Source organism: Rhinatrema bivittatum, chromosome 6 (genome assembly GCF_901001135.1).
Source record: "Rhinatrema bivittatum chromosome 6, aRhiBiv1.1, whole genome shotgun sequence".
Classification (NCBI taxonomy): domain Eukaryota; kingdom Metazoa; phylum Chordata; class Amphibia; order Gymnophiona; family Rhinatrematidae; genus Rhinatrema; species Rhinatrema bivittatum.
The window spans coordinates 262782913-262798819 of record NC_042620.1 but is presented as its reverse complement, the minus strand read 5'-3'; the positions used below and the strand labels follow the sequence as shown (position 1 = coordinate 262798819).

General features: G+C 43.1%; 1 protein-coding gene across 2 annotated transcripts in view; it reads right to left on the bottom strand.

Annotated features, from left to right (window-relative positions):
• Nucleotides 1-21: 21 nt before the first annotated feature.
• Nucleotides 22-15907, bottom strand: part of CORO1A (coronin 1A) — a 76675-nt gene continuing 60789 nt past the window's right edge. For both annotated transcript variants that reach the window (XM_029607039.1, XM_029607040.1), the window contains exons 8-11: nt 15327-15472; nt 15155-15212; nt 3130-3351; nt 22-180 (exon numbers count right to left, since the gene is read on the bottom strand). In XM_029607039.1, coding sequence (XP_029462899.1) covers nt 76-180; nt 3130-3351; nt 15155-15212; nt 15327-15472 — 531 coding nt within the window. In that variant the 3' untranslated portion in view covers nt 22-75. The remainder of the gene's footprint in view (nt 181-3129; nt 3352-15154; nt 15213-15326; nt 15473-15907) is intronic.

Sequence of the window (15907 nt, the reverse complement as noted above, 5' to 3'; positions counted from 1 at the left end):
TATACAAAATAAGTGATAGAATTGAGCCTTAGAGCATTTTGTTTATTAAAATTATATTTTTCTCTTAAGATGTCTTTATTTGCCAGTTCTCTCCTCCAGGTCTGCAATGCGTCTCTCTTGATCCTTCACTGTGGCCTTCAGCTGTTTAATCTCCTCTATCAGTTTGTCCAGAGAAGAGTCCTGCAACAACAGCAAAAGACAGAGAGACCCTTAAGTCAAGAACTGAAAAGAGTAAAATAATATAAAACTCTAGTTTTGGCTTTTCCTGCTATTTTTCTTGCATGCTTTCCTGTGAGGAGGAACAGACGGGGGGAGAACGGCTGGATTTAGGCATAGGCAGATGCCTAGGTTGCCAAATTCTAAAGGTGCCCAAAACTACAACTTCTTATGCTGATTTCTAGGGTCAGAACCCCCCTCCCCTCCCCCTTTCTATGCCTGATCCTCTGCCTATGTATGCACTCATTTTAAATCCAGCCCGGTGGGAGAGGCTATAGCCCCCAGTTATGAAGAACTCTTATGGGGAAGAGTGCAAGTTGTGTGCAAAAGTTTCGGCACCTCTTATCAAATTGTATGTGTCAGTCTAAGTGAACAGAAGTTGACACAGCTTCTACATGGTACAAAGAACTGATAAGTCATACAGTTGATCAAAATCCAAAATAAACTGTAGAAACAACCAAAATGAAATTTTCCTGGACATGTTTGAAAAAACACTCCATAAATAACCACAACATTTATGTGTGTATGATGGTTATATTAAACTGAGGCTACACTGAGGAATTAGGTCTATATTACTTTAGGGTTGTTTTTTTTATATAATTAAATTAATTTAAAACCCAATGAAGGCATGAAACAACCCAAAGTGAAGACAGTCTCCCAAAAAGATGTCAAATTTCAGGTCTTAAAAATACTTAGCTCAATTCTTGACAATACAAAACTGAGCTAAGTATTTTTAAGACTTAAAATTTGGCATTTTTTTTTTGGGTGGGGGGACTCTGTCTTTACTATGGGTTGCTTCATGCCATAATTGACTTTTAAGTGCATTGGATTATATAAAAAAAAAACCAATAAAATTATAGTAATATGGACCTAATTCCTGAGTGCAGCCTCAGTTTAATATAATTAAGCTGCTTTTGTAACCATCCTACAAACATAAATTTCGTGGTTATTGAGTTTTCAAAGGTGCCCAGGCAAATCTTTTTTTTTTTTTTACATTTAAAGTTTGAGAACACAAAGCACATTGAGCAAGTGATAATAACAAATGGTATTAACAATAAAAGCCTCTTCATATAAACCTGACATACATCATGTATATCCCATAGAAGAACAATGATAACAAAAGGTCAGTTAACATACTGTACACTACAGCAATATGAATCTATAGTATTGAAATGGGTTACAATAAAATAACTCATCAAAACTGGGTGTCGCGTGTCGTTTTTCTTGTGTTTTCCCATTGAACCACCCTCCCCCCTCCTATTCCCGCTCTTTAATAGACCTGAGGTGGTAGAAACGATGCATTGCATCTCATCCCATAAGGTGGTGGGGATCATTTGGAGGCTACGATTGTTGACCTCTAAGGCGTTCCCTCTCTATGTTCCCTCCTTCCATGTGCAGTAATTCTGCCAAGTTCTTTGGAACCGCCCAATGGTTTACTTATGTGCAGTGATTTCCGCTAGTATGTATATTTTCCCGAGTTTGTGTTGAACATCAACTAATGTGGGTGTTTGGGGTGATTTCCATTTCCTAGCAATTTCAGTTCTGGTGGCTGTAAAAATATAGTTGACTAATCTACTTTCATACTTCATATTTGGTAGAAGGGAAATACCCAATAAAGCATGATGAGGATGGATCACCAGGGTGGCCTTGAATAGCTGACCAAGCCATACCTCAATATCGTTCCAGGGAAGTTGAATCCCACCACATATGAAGATAACTACCCACCATTAGACAGCCTCTCCAACATTGGTCTGATATGGCAGACATCATTCTATGCGTCTTAGTGGACAGTAGTTCCATCGAAATAGCAATTCCCTGTACGTACCCGGATCAGTCCAGACACCTGGGTTTTGTCTCCCCTCCAGCAGATGAGACAGAGAAGTTGTTTCAAACAACCCTGGCATATATACCAAGGTGCCACCCACAGTCCCTCAGTCTTTCTCTGTCTCCAGCAGATAGCGGAGGTGCAAAACCCACAGTCTCTTCTGTTTCCCTGGTTGCTGCAGGTTTGATAGTGCAGGAGTGTAGTCAGGGTTTGAGCTTTTGGAAAGAGTGTAAACTTTCATGCTTCGGTGAGATAACGTGTAATAACTAAACTTTGAGAAACCTCTCGGGGGGGGTGGAACAGTTTTATAACTAAAGCTTATTTATCCTTTTATAAAAGGGTCTTTTTTTGTTTTTGTTGGGTTTTTTTGGGGAGGGATCAGCACCCTTAGGTACTGTTTTATTACTTTCAAATGTTTATTTTTTTGTATATTTTATTTTGTGTGAGGATGGATAAAAGAGAACTGCGTTCTTTTGATCCACTTTAAAGCCAACTTGTGCAGTAAAAGTCAAGGAATTTCATATATTAAAATAACCCTTTTAAGAGACACTTAAAAAAAAAGTGCTGTTTGTATTCATAAAGAATCTGAAAGATGGCTAATTTCCCTTCTTGGCAAGTCTGCATGGTTTGAGAGAGAAGCAGGGAATGGAGGTATGGGGTTTTTTTTCCTCTGGACTAGGATATCCCTAGGAATGCCCATCTTCCTTCCAGATGAGAAAAATCATGGGAAGTGTGGTGGTAAATCCCTGCCAAATAGGAGAACTGGCGTCCCAACTGGACAATCCTTTGCCCAATATCACTTCCTGTCTTAAAATCACAATAAGGGGTGCTTCCATGTCTCTGCTCAGATGTCAGTATTTTATACCCTACTGCATCTTAGCAGTAACTGTGATCACTCACTTTAATATGGTATTTTCATGGACTTTCAGATCACGATCAGCAAAATAGGCTGGGCCTCCTCTTATCTTTTTTTCTTAAAGGTCCCCAAGATTAGCAAAGTCTTTCTATCACCTCTCCCTTTCTTAAGGACCTAATATGTCAAGATCAACCATAACAATTGTTGGCAGCAGAAGACTAGCCATACTCACGGAGGTGAACCCTGCTTCATTGGAGGAGTGGCTGCGGCGGGGCCCTTTTGTGCCTAAGACATTCTTGATAACCTTGAGCTCACGGCTTTTGCTTGGGATGTAGCCATCCTTTAGGGAGATGAGGATGGGGTTGGCGTCCTTCCCACCGAGCCATTCCTCCGCATCCAAAGCCGGGTCAGGCCCCACCGTGTCTGGGTACAGGTCCTCTTGGAAAAGGTCTGACTGCAGCAAAAAGAAAGAACAACTCTGTTGGGTCGTATGATCTCCTTTATAACTCTGTGCCCATGAGTGCAGGGGATCTTAAAGCTGAAAGGCATGAAGCAGGTCTGATGCAACCTACACACACGCGCACGCACACACACACACACACACACGCATGTGCACACACACACCTTCCAGTGTGCTTCAGTCCTGTGATACAACAGTCCCTACTATTCCAGAACTAAGTCTTTAACCCCATTTCTACCAATACACTTCAACCTTGCCTGCAGTTTTCATATTTTATGTCATATGCAAATTAAACGGAAGTAATCAAGTTATTTGTGCTATAATTAGAAAAGGGAATTTCAAAAAGATCGCAGAGAGGGGTAAAACAATGACACTTGCAACAGAGCTGTGAAGCACTGCAGAAACTGGACAAACATCATAACCCCTTACAATTTAAAAATCTGAAGCATAAGAAGTGTAACGGGGAAGGTAATTTACAAGCAAAGGACACTATTAAAGCAAAAAGTGGATTAGTATATTCGAACAGAACTCTACAAGGCTGATGGACAGCTAAGATTCTTTGGGGATCAGTAACTCACCCCTCATGGAATAAGGAGATTTAAAAACACACACAGCTGCATATGTTGCGTTTGATAATTGGACTGTTCTGCAGGTAAAGGCTGTGCATACATTTAGTCGAAGTAAAATAGATATAAAGTTAAGCGCATTATTGGCACGCCCTCCATGTGCGTACCTTTAGAAACCCTAAAGTATACAACTAACCCCGCCTCGTTATGTGGCCAGGTTTGCATGCATTATGAAAGTATACTCATGTAGCTCAAGAGCAACACCTAGTGGTCAGACTTGGGATCCACAGTAGCCAGGGTTTGGAGGGAGCCACAGTGGCCTTTGGCCAAGGATTGTTACAGCAATGAGTGGGTTCAGGTGGGTCAGGGATATAAACTAGGGAAAAGGCCCCAGGTGGATCTGAATGAAGGCTTATGGCATTGTAGCTCAAAAGAAGCCAGTTCCAACTGAGCTGGAAGCCAAAGATGCAGGAGGAAAGGGCCGGGCCCAAAACAGAAACCAGCATCCCACAGCAACAGTAACTTTGATACCGACACGCAGGCACATGAACACACTTATCTGGCTCCTGCATTTTATAACCTGCCTACGGTATACAATAGGCTGTATGCAAGTACACGTGCGCAATTTTATATGGATGTGCACATGTGCATGCAAATACCACCTCTACCATGTAAGTGGGGTGATTTTACTAGACACTTGCTGATGCAATTGCCAGTTTTCCCAGTTCGCCCAGTTAAGGGATAGGACTTCCTAACCTCCCTAGTTAAATAGCCTCCCTTTTACCATTAGTACCAACCCTTAAAACCCCGTTGACTAGCCTAACTTTTTTTAAATTTATTACTTACTCACCATCCGTAGCAGTGGTAAAGTTATGTGAAAGGGGATCCTGCTGCGCGCTTGTGCAAGTAAATACTTAACGCCCATGTCCCGCCAAGACCATGCCCATGCCCCTTTTTTTGAAATGTATGTGCACTGGGAGATGCACGCGTACGTGAACAGCTTGCAGAATCTCAGCGTGTGCCAACCAGACATACTCGCCTATCTCCTGGTTTTAGCGCACGCCGGGCTTTTAATATTCACCCCATGTGCATAGGTTCAAATCCTTCCCCCACCCTGCCTTCACGTGCTGTGGGTAAACGTAGGTACATATAGGCTCTAGGCATGCACTTTCTCATGTATATGGGGCAGGCTGGTCTGTAAAAGTCATTTCAGCAGGTCTGTTTTAGCCACGGAAATGGCTTGGAAAATTATCCTTTTAGGGAGTAATTTTCATAGCCGTTTATGAGCATAAAACTTGGTTTCAAACACTTAAATGGCTGTCCTAAAATTGGCTGGGACCCCTGCACATAAAAGTATATGCATAATGCGGTTTCATTCGTACTTTGGCACGAACTGAGCAGAGGCGTTCCGGCAGGCTGCAGCTAGCACTTGCGCACATCCGTTTTTGATTTTAAAGGGGCAGCAAAACTTTAAGTGAGCTAATCTTTTGCACATTCCTGTCTGCTTTTCCGTGAATTTTCAAAGTGAACTTATGCGTATAAGTTTGCTTTGAAAATCCTCGGGGAAAGTCTACGTGTACAATGTAGGGAGTTAAAAAATGACCCCTCCCATGGGTAGAGCTGGCGTACCAAAACATGAACTCAAGTTCCTTTATTGATTTACATTGCATTCAACAGCCTCAGTCATAACAGCAGGAGGAAATAGGAAGAACTTGGAAATAAAAAGTAAGACAAGGACGCACGCTTTCTCCACTTTAATTTACATGGTGAATTTTTTTTGTCTTGGAGGCTCTGAAAGAATGGGAAGGCAAAACATTAATGGCATAAACTGACAAACATTCAGTTTTCTGCCAATACAACACCGAGGCAGGCAAATTGTGGCCCGTGGGCCACAAGCTTTTAGTCCAACCTATGGTGGTGATCTGGGGCCAAGCTCATAGTGGCAGCGTGACTGGCAGTGACTTCATTGGGCTAGAAGTGACCTTGTCAGGCTATTGGATCTCAAGGGAAGACTCCAAGGGGGTTCCCCCTCCCCCCCAGCTGCTCCTCATTCAGGACTCCCTGCGCCAAAATGTTTGCCCACTCTCGCACAGTACTACTGACATTTAAGAAAAAAGAAAGATCTAAAGAACAACCCGGCACAGCACAACACCTGCAAATGAACGGCTGAACAGCAAACACAAGGGCAATGAAACACTCATAACATAAAACTCCACCACCACCGTTACTGAAAGGGGGAAGCAAACCTATTGACTAATTACATGTAATCACCTGCCCCCTTAAACTTTCATTAAGCCAAAAACAGTTTTTAAAAAGTATGCAAACACTATATAAAGACAAAAATAGGGATAAGGTCACCCAAAAGAACGCTACCTGATTGTGGCCATTGTTTTGAAGACATTTCTGCTTCCAGAATAGAATTCCCAACAGGGTAATCTCAGTGCAGTCAGCTCTTCTAAACGACAAGCCATCTATCTAGCAGGCTACTGGCCTCCAAACAGTTCACTGGGAGAAAGTACCAAGCAGCTTTTCAAACCCCCAGAGGCCGCTGCTATCATAGGGGCAGGGGACGCCCACACAGAACACACTTGTAAGAAGACAGAGATGCGTGTGTCTCATCCATAGGCTAAATCATTAAACTTCTTTAAAAGGCACTGTTCCAAAAAAAACAAAAACCAAAACAAGGCACATACCATATACTCAAACTCGAACAATGCAAATAAAGTCGAGACCCCAGGGACGCCAGAAGCACCAATAATCAATGAGAGCAATCACGCCTCGGTACACTTAATGAGGTTGAATGATCTCAGGAAATAAAACAAGGCTTCCGAATATCAATTTGGCTAAATATTGAGCGAAGCTAATTATAGGCTGCTCACCCCAGTCAAACTCTTTGATGCCCATAAATTCTAATGCCCCAATGCGCACAGTGAACACTCAGCACATTCAATGCACTTATTCTATCTGTACGTGACCCCTCCAATATTTCTTCACAGAAACATCAAGGCTGTGCAGATTTATAGATGCTACGCATCCAGCACTCGCAGAAACACTAGCTCAATTAATCTCAACTATACAGCCTTCTTTGAAATACAGTTTATATAAACGGCACTAGAAAAAATAATCACGTATTCACAATACATACCAAATGGGAAAGGCTACTGACAAGAAAACCTAATCACTCGCACAAGAAACTGAGAAAACCTTCAGTCATTACATGGGACTAAGGCTCTAACAGCAGAAGCCTTAAAAGGGAAAAACAACAGATGTGTTAGGCCGGAGGTGTAAACCATAAATTGATGTAATTATCAGGCATATATGCATAGCTTGAGTCAGGAGCTGTAAGGGTATGTACCAAATTCCCCAAATCCCCAACACCAAGAAACAAAAATGGTTATAATCACTTCCTTTTCATCCTGCTACACCAATCCAGATGTGTGGGTTATTCCCCACTGCTTGCAGATGGAGACAGAGGACACACCTTCTTCTGTGACATCATCACTGGTAGTTACCATGGTGCAGCTCAGTCAAAAGCCAGTATTCTCTGTCTCCAGCAGGTGGTAGGATGCATTGCTCTGGTGCAGCAGAATTGGAGACTGCAGGTTTAGCTTGGTCTGCCTAGTTGAGTGGTTTGGATAATCTGTCTAATTCCAAGAACTACAGGCCAAGCTAGTTTTTTCCAGCCTAGCAAGTCCTTTGGAGGATTCCCAGCTCCAGAGAGTTTGATAGAGTCAGGAGAGCCTTTGGCCCAAGAGGATCATCTGTAGAAGATCACTCTAATTCCTCCTCTTTTTCTTCCCCTCTGTTTTTCCCTTTGTTCTGGTCAGTAAAGAAAAAAAAAAAAAAAAAGGCATACAGAAGGGTTTGAGGAACTGCATCTGCTGGTTCCTCATTAATTTATTTATTTCAAAATATTTATATCCTGTCTATCCATAGACCTAGGCAGGTTCCATAAAAACACACACAATTCAGTTAAAAACAAAACAAAAATACTGTCCAAACTGCGAGTACAAGCCGGACACTAAACCACCATCGGTGGGGAGGCTGCAATATCGCTCATTAAGTGCTGAACTAGGAACAAATTTAAATTAAGCATCTCTAAATGCTGCCTTAAACAAAAACCCTCTTAAATCTTTTCCTAAAAGTTTTAATGCAGGTCTCCATCTGTAAATCATCAGGCACAGATTCCAGAGCACAGGAGCAGCAACACCAAAAAGTTGCTCCCTTGTTTTCGTCTACTGTGCAGAAAGAAGGAGCCTCAAGCAGGTTTCGTCCTGGCGACTGAAGGTGAAACCCAGGCTCTGGAGGTGAAGCAAGTCTGCTGTTTCTTGGGGAATGGAATTGCCCGCTAGGGCTCCAATTCCTGGCCTTGCTTTCCCCTTTCTAAGCGCTTTTTTAGCCAAGTGTGGGGACTGTGGCCGAACACGACACTGCAGAGTTTGCAAGAGCCGTCAAGTCTCCAGCACCGCTGGCTCATTCTGCCTTATCTGTGAGGCAAACGGAGCTTCTTCTGCTCTATCCATTATCGATGCTGGTCTTCTTGGAGTGGTGGCCCTCTTGGGCCCTAGTGCAGCAGCTCAGAGTGACATGCAAGCTTCCTCAGGCTCTGCTCTGCTCTGGAGTCAGCTGTTTTAGTGGGAATCTCCGCCATTTTAACTCCTTCCTGCTTTTTTTTTTTATTTGCCGCCGGTGCCTATTTCTGCTGCCAGGCCTGAAGGGTCCAGTTTCATTCTGGTTCTCCCCAGGGGAAGTTTTCCCTAGAATTCTTTTGTTTCTTGCACCAAAGACCTGGTGACGGGGGAGGGACTGCACTCCCCATTGGGCAGGGCTCTTTCCTACCTGCCTCTTCCATGGGCCCTGTTGGCTTAAGCATTCCAAAGATCTTCGGAGATGTCTGAGGCAGGGGCTTTGCCTGCACGGGTGCCCCCAGTGGTAAAGGTAGGAAGATGGGGAAGTACTGGATCCCTGACAGCAGGGGACTTATCCTCTGACTTTATTTATTTATAAGGAGAAAATTGCATCCCTCAGGCGGATTTGTCCCTCAGGATGTCAGACAAAAGCTGAAGAGGTCCTGGTGTGGGATCCTATTTTACAAGGAGTGTGTAAGTCCTCCAGAACCTTTCCTCTGCATCCCGAAGTGAAAGGGATGCTCTTTACAGAGCGGGCGTCTCCCGAGTCTGGCCTTAGGTCAGTTGTAAGGTGGAATATAAATCAAATAAATAAAGAGAAAAAGAAAAATACCCTTTGCCACCATAAGTCATGCACCACCTTTTACAGATGTCTTGAATGGATGCCCTGGTCTTGGTGGATACTTACAACAGGGGAGCTCAAACTGATCCTACAGGCTCCACCAGCCAGTCGGGTTTTCAGGATATCCCTAATGAATATGTATGAGAAATATTTGCATACACAGGAGTTAGCGCATGAATATGCATGAGAAATATTTGCATACAAAGGAGTTGGTGCATGCAAATATTTCTCATGTTTATTCATTAGGGATATCCTGAAAACCCGACTGGCTGCTGGGGCCCATAGGACCAGTTTGAGCATCCCTGGCTTACAAGATCACCATCCTAATGGAAGGATGCACAGCCCTTAAAGATCTCCAGGATAGGAAAACTGAAGTCCTTTTGAATCGGGCCTTCACCTCCACATCTCTGTGGTTATGTGGCTAGGGCATTTTTGTGATGGGTCCAGAGGTGGCTCGTTTGGAATCAGTGGCTGCTTTCCTCTCTGACACTGCATGATCCTATTAGGATCTCCTCCAGGTCAGTAGCCTCTTGGGTGGCAGCTCCCAAAACTTTTAGGTTACACCAGAAGGCAGTTGATTCTTACTCCAAAGCCCACCTGAGTAAGCTTCCTTTCAGTGGGAAGTTGCTCTTTGGTGAGGACTTAGAAGTTGGTTAAAGAACTTAGGGAGTAACTATTAAGGGGAGACTTTTATCAATCAGCACTCAAATCCCCCTGTTTCTTGAGTTAAATCTGTCCAAACCATCCACAGCAGAGTATTTCAAGTTCAGTTTTTGTTAAATGTGTCTCTTGCAATACAACCTGAGCTTTACATTTTGTGAGCAAAATGTAATATTTGTTTTATTTTAATAGATGACATGCCTTTCATACTGATTGATAAAATATTGACTTGCATATCAGTAATACTGCTATTGAGACCAAAGCACTAACTGGATCTTCCCATTGATTGAAAGTACCATCTGCTTAATAATTTGTTAGGAACCAGCAAACCAAGAGTCAATTCATTATTTGAACCTCATCATCTCTCTGTGTGGTGTCTGTCTGACATTATAGACGTTAGCATGGCCTTTTACCAAAGATACTGGCTCCCCTACAAACCCAATAAACTCACAAACTGAAAGCATTGTAGTGACAGCTCCAGTAATCTCCTTACCACCCCTCCCAGAAACCTACCAGGGATAAGCACCATCTGTCTAGGTCTGAAACCCCCCTGATGGGAACACTTTTGGGACCAGGAGGGCAGATCCACCATAACAATTAAACCTCCCTGACCCAACCCACTCACCCCTGTGAATAACATATACTATGCAAAAATTATGAGACAATAAATAATACAAAAAAAAAAAAATACAGAACAGGGCGCGGCAGAAAAAGTTAACGTTAACTGCCAGGCGGCTTCAGCTGACAATATTACCACCCAACCCATTACAGCCAGGATAATATAAAAAAGCAGAAAAAAATGAGGCCTAGGATAACTGAGAGAGTTGAGTACGTTGCAGCTGCAGTGTGTGTTTATGCCTTCCATAAAAATAAAAAAGTACAATAACAAACTGCATCATGCATAAGGAAAATAAGTCAACTTTCTGAGCCACAAAAAAAGTCCTAACAAGGATAATCAGTCAATCGTTAGTGGTAGGTTGTCCTAGCCCTTTCCCAGATTAATAACCAAAAGTCACCTTCACCATAGAAACTCACTGTATTCCAGCACTGCAAGCAGTACGGAAGGGACCCACGTAGGTCTGCAGACGAGTCAGTCCCAAACAACTGTAACAGCAAACCAAAGAGACCACAAACCAATTCGAAAACTCTCCAGGACCTATGTCAGTCCTGCCTTCGGTACAATCACTGATTACCACTTCCAGGAAAATCCACAAGTCGACCACTCCTGCTGGGAATTATGAGCCTCAGCAATATTGTAAGATTCAAATTCAGAGTACATCCAAGACCAATTTCTCTCGCTTAACTTCCGAGAGACGTTTTCTGGTCGCCTTCACTGCTTTACATAGGAAAGCTCCACCATTTGATAGAACTTGCTGCTTCGCTGGACAGGGCATGGTGTTACCCAATTCCCATTTCCTGCAACTCTTCAGCAAATTCCTGCCGGGTTTTTTTTTTTTTTTTGCAGATCCATCGAAAAATCATGAAAAATCAACATTTTATTTCCTTGAAATGAGAGGGTGAATGTACCAGCATTACAATAAGTATCCTCTGTTTATCAGAAAAATTGTAAAGTTTGACAGTGATAGCACGTGGCTGACCCCCCTCAGCAGAGCAAGTACCCAATGCACACGATCCAGTTTAGTGAGTCTCCCTTTTCCTCTGCAAATCAAGCATGCACAGCAGCCATTTTGCAAAAGAGACTGCGGCATTGCCTTCTGCCTTTTCAGGGACCCAAAGGATGCAGATATTATTGCGTCTTCAACGATTTTTAAGTCATCAAGCTTTTCAGCAGCATATTTACAGTTCTTTGCAAGATTATCCACTTTAGCCCTAGCACACGTAAGCAAATCTTTCAAATTAGTTCAAATTAGAGACTCTCATATCCACCTCCTCCAATCTATTAGAATTATCATGAACTGTGTCCACCAATTTCAAGTCGTGAGCCCAATTTTTGAGTAATTTTCGCAGCAAAAGTATCCATAAGGCCTTTAATATAATCATCACTTCCAGTATGCTCTGACATACCCATCTCCTCATCGGAGGCCAAGTGCTCTGCACACACTACCTTCTCTGCTAGCTGCTTTTTCACTTTCAGTCCTTCATCTGCCCTCATTGCTGGGATTAACCTCTTGCCTGTCTCTTCAGCCTTCAATATTATGCTTCATTGCAGTGGCATAGCCAGAACTGAATTTTTGGATGGGCACAAGGTTAACATGAGTGGGCTGTAAGCATTCAGGTCTGCGACCTACTAGTTGTATTCTTATTGATAAATAATGCCATATACTGCAGCCTGCAATGGCTTTCTAAGTAGTTTGCAACAACCATTATGCATCATGCATGAAACAAAGCATTTTACCTCAATTATTTCAAGCACTTACCAGCATTAAAAATTCCTTATTAATTTGTATTAATTTATATCATGTAAAAGGCAAAGAAAGCAAACTAATAGATCCATCCAATCATATAATAAAACAAAAATCAATATATTCTTTCATGAATCCTCTTTGCAGAAAGCCAGAAATCATCTTAACTACAATAAAATAGCATTAATCATCAGAACAGGTGCACAGCAGAGCTAGGACAATTCACATTACAACCAACATTAAAAAAAATATTCAAATTCTGGTTGACACCTCAGCAAAATATACCCCTCCATTGCTAAATATTTTGTGAAATAACACAAACTCCTGCAAAAAAAGAGACATCGAGAACCTTCCCATACCATACAGTCACAGCACTGACTCTCAGGACTCAAATAACAGTAACATTATGAAAAAGCAGTAATGCAAATACTACGCCAGGCCCTAGAACATTCATACATCACCTGCTGGAGTAACAGAACAAGCTGGACTGCTACAGAGAAACTACAAGCTAGCAGAAATATTGCATTTCAGTCACACACAGGAAAAACAGAGACCAACCCGTACCTAATATAGAAATAAGAGACTACAAATTAGAAACAGAAACAGGCAGACAAAACTGACATAAAAAGCTTGAGAAACCATACTCTGAACCATATAATACTGAAGAAAGAGCAAAATGCAAAAATATAAGAAATGCACAGTCCCAAAGATGGCATATTCCAATTGCTAAAATCCCAAAATAATACTTTTTTTTTTACCTTTGTTGTCTGATCTTTGCATTTTTTTAATCATTTGGTCCCACTCTCTTTTTTCCCCACTTTTCCTTGTCGGTCATTTCCTAATTCCTTTTTAGGGTCTCTCTTCTCATTTTGTTTCTTCTCCTACTGTCTTCTTCCCTTCCTCCCTCACACACAGAAGCTCATGCTTTCCCTCCAGACTCCTTCACACACACTAGCTCTCATTTCATATGCTCTTCCCCCAAGCTCTCTCACATTCTCTACACACAAACACACACAAGCTCTCACTCTAATATGCTCTACCATACACACACACACAAGCTCTTTCACATGCTCTACCATACACATACATACACAAGTTCTCAATCTAACATGCTGTACCATATACACAACCTCTCACTCTTTGGCTCCCATTCTCGCACACACAGATGCACACCCAGATTCCCATTCTTAAACACATACAGACACATACCCAGGCTCCCATTTTCACCCACAGACAGATGCAAACTCAGGCTCCCAGTGTCACTTACATACATACTCACCCAGGCTCCCATTCTCACCTACACACACCCCCAGGCTCCCATTCTACTCCACACACACACACACACACACAAGCTCCCATTCATACCCACACCCACACACCCAGGCTCCCATTCTAATCCACACACATACTCAGGCTCCCATTCTCATCCACACACATATTCAGGCTCCCATGCTCACCCACACAAACATATACACATGCTCCCATTCTAATCCACAGACCCCCAGGCCACCATTCTAATCCACACACATACTCAGGCTCCCATTCTCATCCACACAAACACATACACAGGCTCCCATTCTAATCCACACACCCTCAAGCTCCCATTCACACCCACACCCACACACCCAGGCTCCCATTCTAATCCACACACAAAGGGGACCTTTTTATTGGGCATAGTCAATCTCCTACTTCCGCTGTCGTGAGGATGGGATCCTGTGACTGCCTTGCAGCTCTGGCCCTTCTCTTTACCATCACAGGGATGGGATCCTGTGACGGCCTTGTAGCTCTGGCCCTCCTCTTTGTCATTGCAGGGATGGGGTCCCATGACGGCCTTGCAGCTCCGGTCCTCTTCTTCGCATTCACAGGGATGGGATCCCGTGACGGCATTGCTATTCTGGTGTTGGACAGCCCTGGTTGGTAGTCTGAGCCTAAAGTGGGTGGACCATGGCCTACTCAGGCCCACCCGTGGCTACACCACTGCTTCGCTGTAGCAATTTTGTGTGTCAAAATAATGACTAGTAACTTGGGCCAGTGGGAGCTCAGAATATTGTGTGCAGTTCAGTTCACCACATCTCAAAAAAGATATAGCAGAATTAGAAAAGGTACAGAGAAGGGAAAGCAAAATGATCAAGGAGGTGGAATAATTCCCCTATGAAGAAAGGCTAAAGAGTTTAGGACTCGTCAGCTTGGAGATGAGACAGCTGATGGGAGATATGATAGAGGTCTATAAAATAATGAGTGGAATGGAACAAGTAAATGTTAATCAGTTGTTTACTCTTTCAATGAGTACAAAGACTATAGGACACACAATGAGAAAATATTTTTTTTACTCAATGCATAATTAAACTCTGGAATTTGTTGCCAGAGGATCTGGTGAAAGCTATTAGTGTTGCTTCATTTAAAAAAGGTTTGGACAAATTCCTAGAGGAAAAATCCATTAACTATTATTAAGCTGGAGTTGCAAAAATCCACTGCTTATCCCTGGGATAAGTAGTATGAAATCTATCAACGTTTAGGATCCTGCCAGGTACTTGTGACCTGGATTGGGCACTGTTGGAAACAGGTTACTGGGCTTGATGGACCTTTGGTCTGACCCAGTAGGGCAAGTCTTATGTTCTTATACTTATTTGTCCGGGCTACACCCTGGCTCTACTGCAACATAACACCGACTGAGAACAAAAGCCTCAGAAGATGAAAATCAGTTCAAAATGAAAGGGAGTTATCCCCATGGATGCCCAGGAAGTACAGGTGTCCAAGTACAAGGTTGTTAAAATATTCACAGCAAAGCTTCTTGGCTGCTGAAATTAGTAATATTTAAAGGACTCGAGCACTAAGTTACGAGGGATCCAAGTAGCTGCCACCATGCACGCACATATCCGCACACATCCGTGATAACACTTCAGTCCTGCCAAGCAGAGTCTCCTGTCATCCCGTGAAGTGAATCTTCTGGATCCTCACCTTCCTTGGCACCGTCATCATGATGGGCTCACACTTTCTCTCGTGCAGTTTGTAGAACCTAGGAGGCACAACAAAGAGAAGGAAGTCAGGCCTTCTGCTGTCCTCCGTACGAGGGTGTCCTTGGATAGCTGGGGTAAGGGAGGCAGGGCGCACAGGACTCCTTGCTACGCACCTGGCAATCTCGCACTTGTTGACCTCTAACCCACGCTTTGGCATGTAACCCATCCCCCGCTGGGACTCTTTGCTGCTGTACATGGAGAGGTAGTGAATATAAGGAGCTTCATCTGTGATTTCAAAGTATCGGATGCTGCTGTCCCCCTGTGAAGAGCACATATACAGGGAATATTAATCAGAAGGGGTGAGAGACACTCTGATAATGTGCATACGGTGGGGGGGCGTTAACCAGAGAGGGGAAGAGTGATCCTAATGCAGTATGCAGAGAGTTCATCAGTCATAGAGGAGGGGAGAGGAGTTGCCCTATACAAACAGAGGGATCATAACTAGTCGGAGGGCGAGATCCCCCTGCGATGCACATTTAGGAATCATTATCTATCCAGACAGCAGGCTCTTCAGGAAGAGGACCTTGTAATCATGCCGCTCACTGTGTCTTGGAGTGCATGGGGACGCTGGCTGAGTTCTACAAAACCATAATATGATAATGGGAGGTGCAGTGGGGTTAAGCTGGGGAAGGGGATGGTGATAGGAGATGCCAAGATTGTAAAGAGGAGTATGGTGAGGACTGTGAGGAGGGCT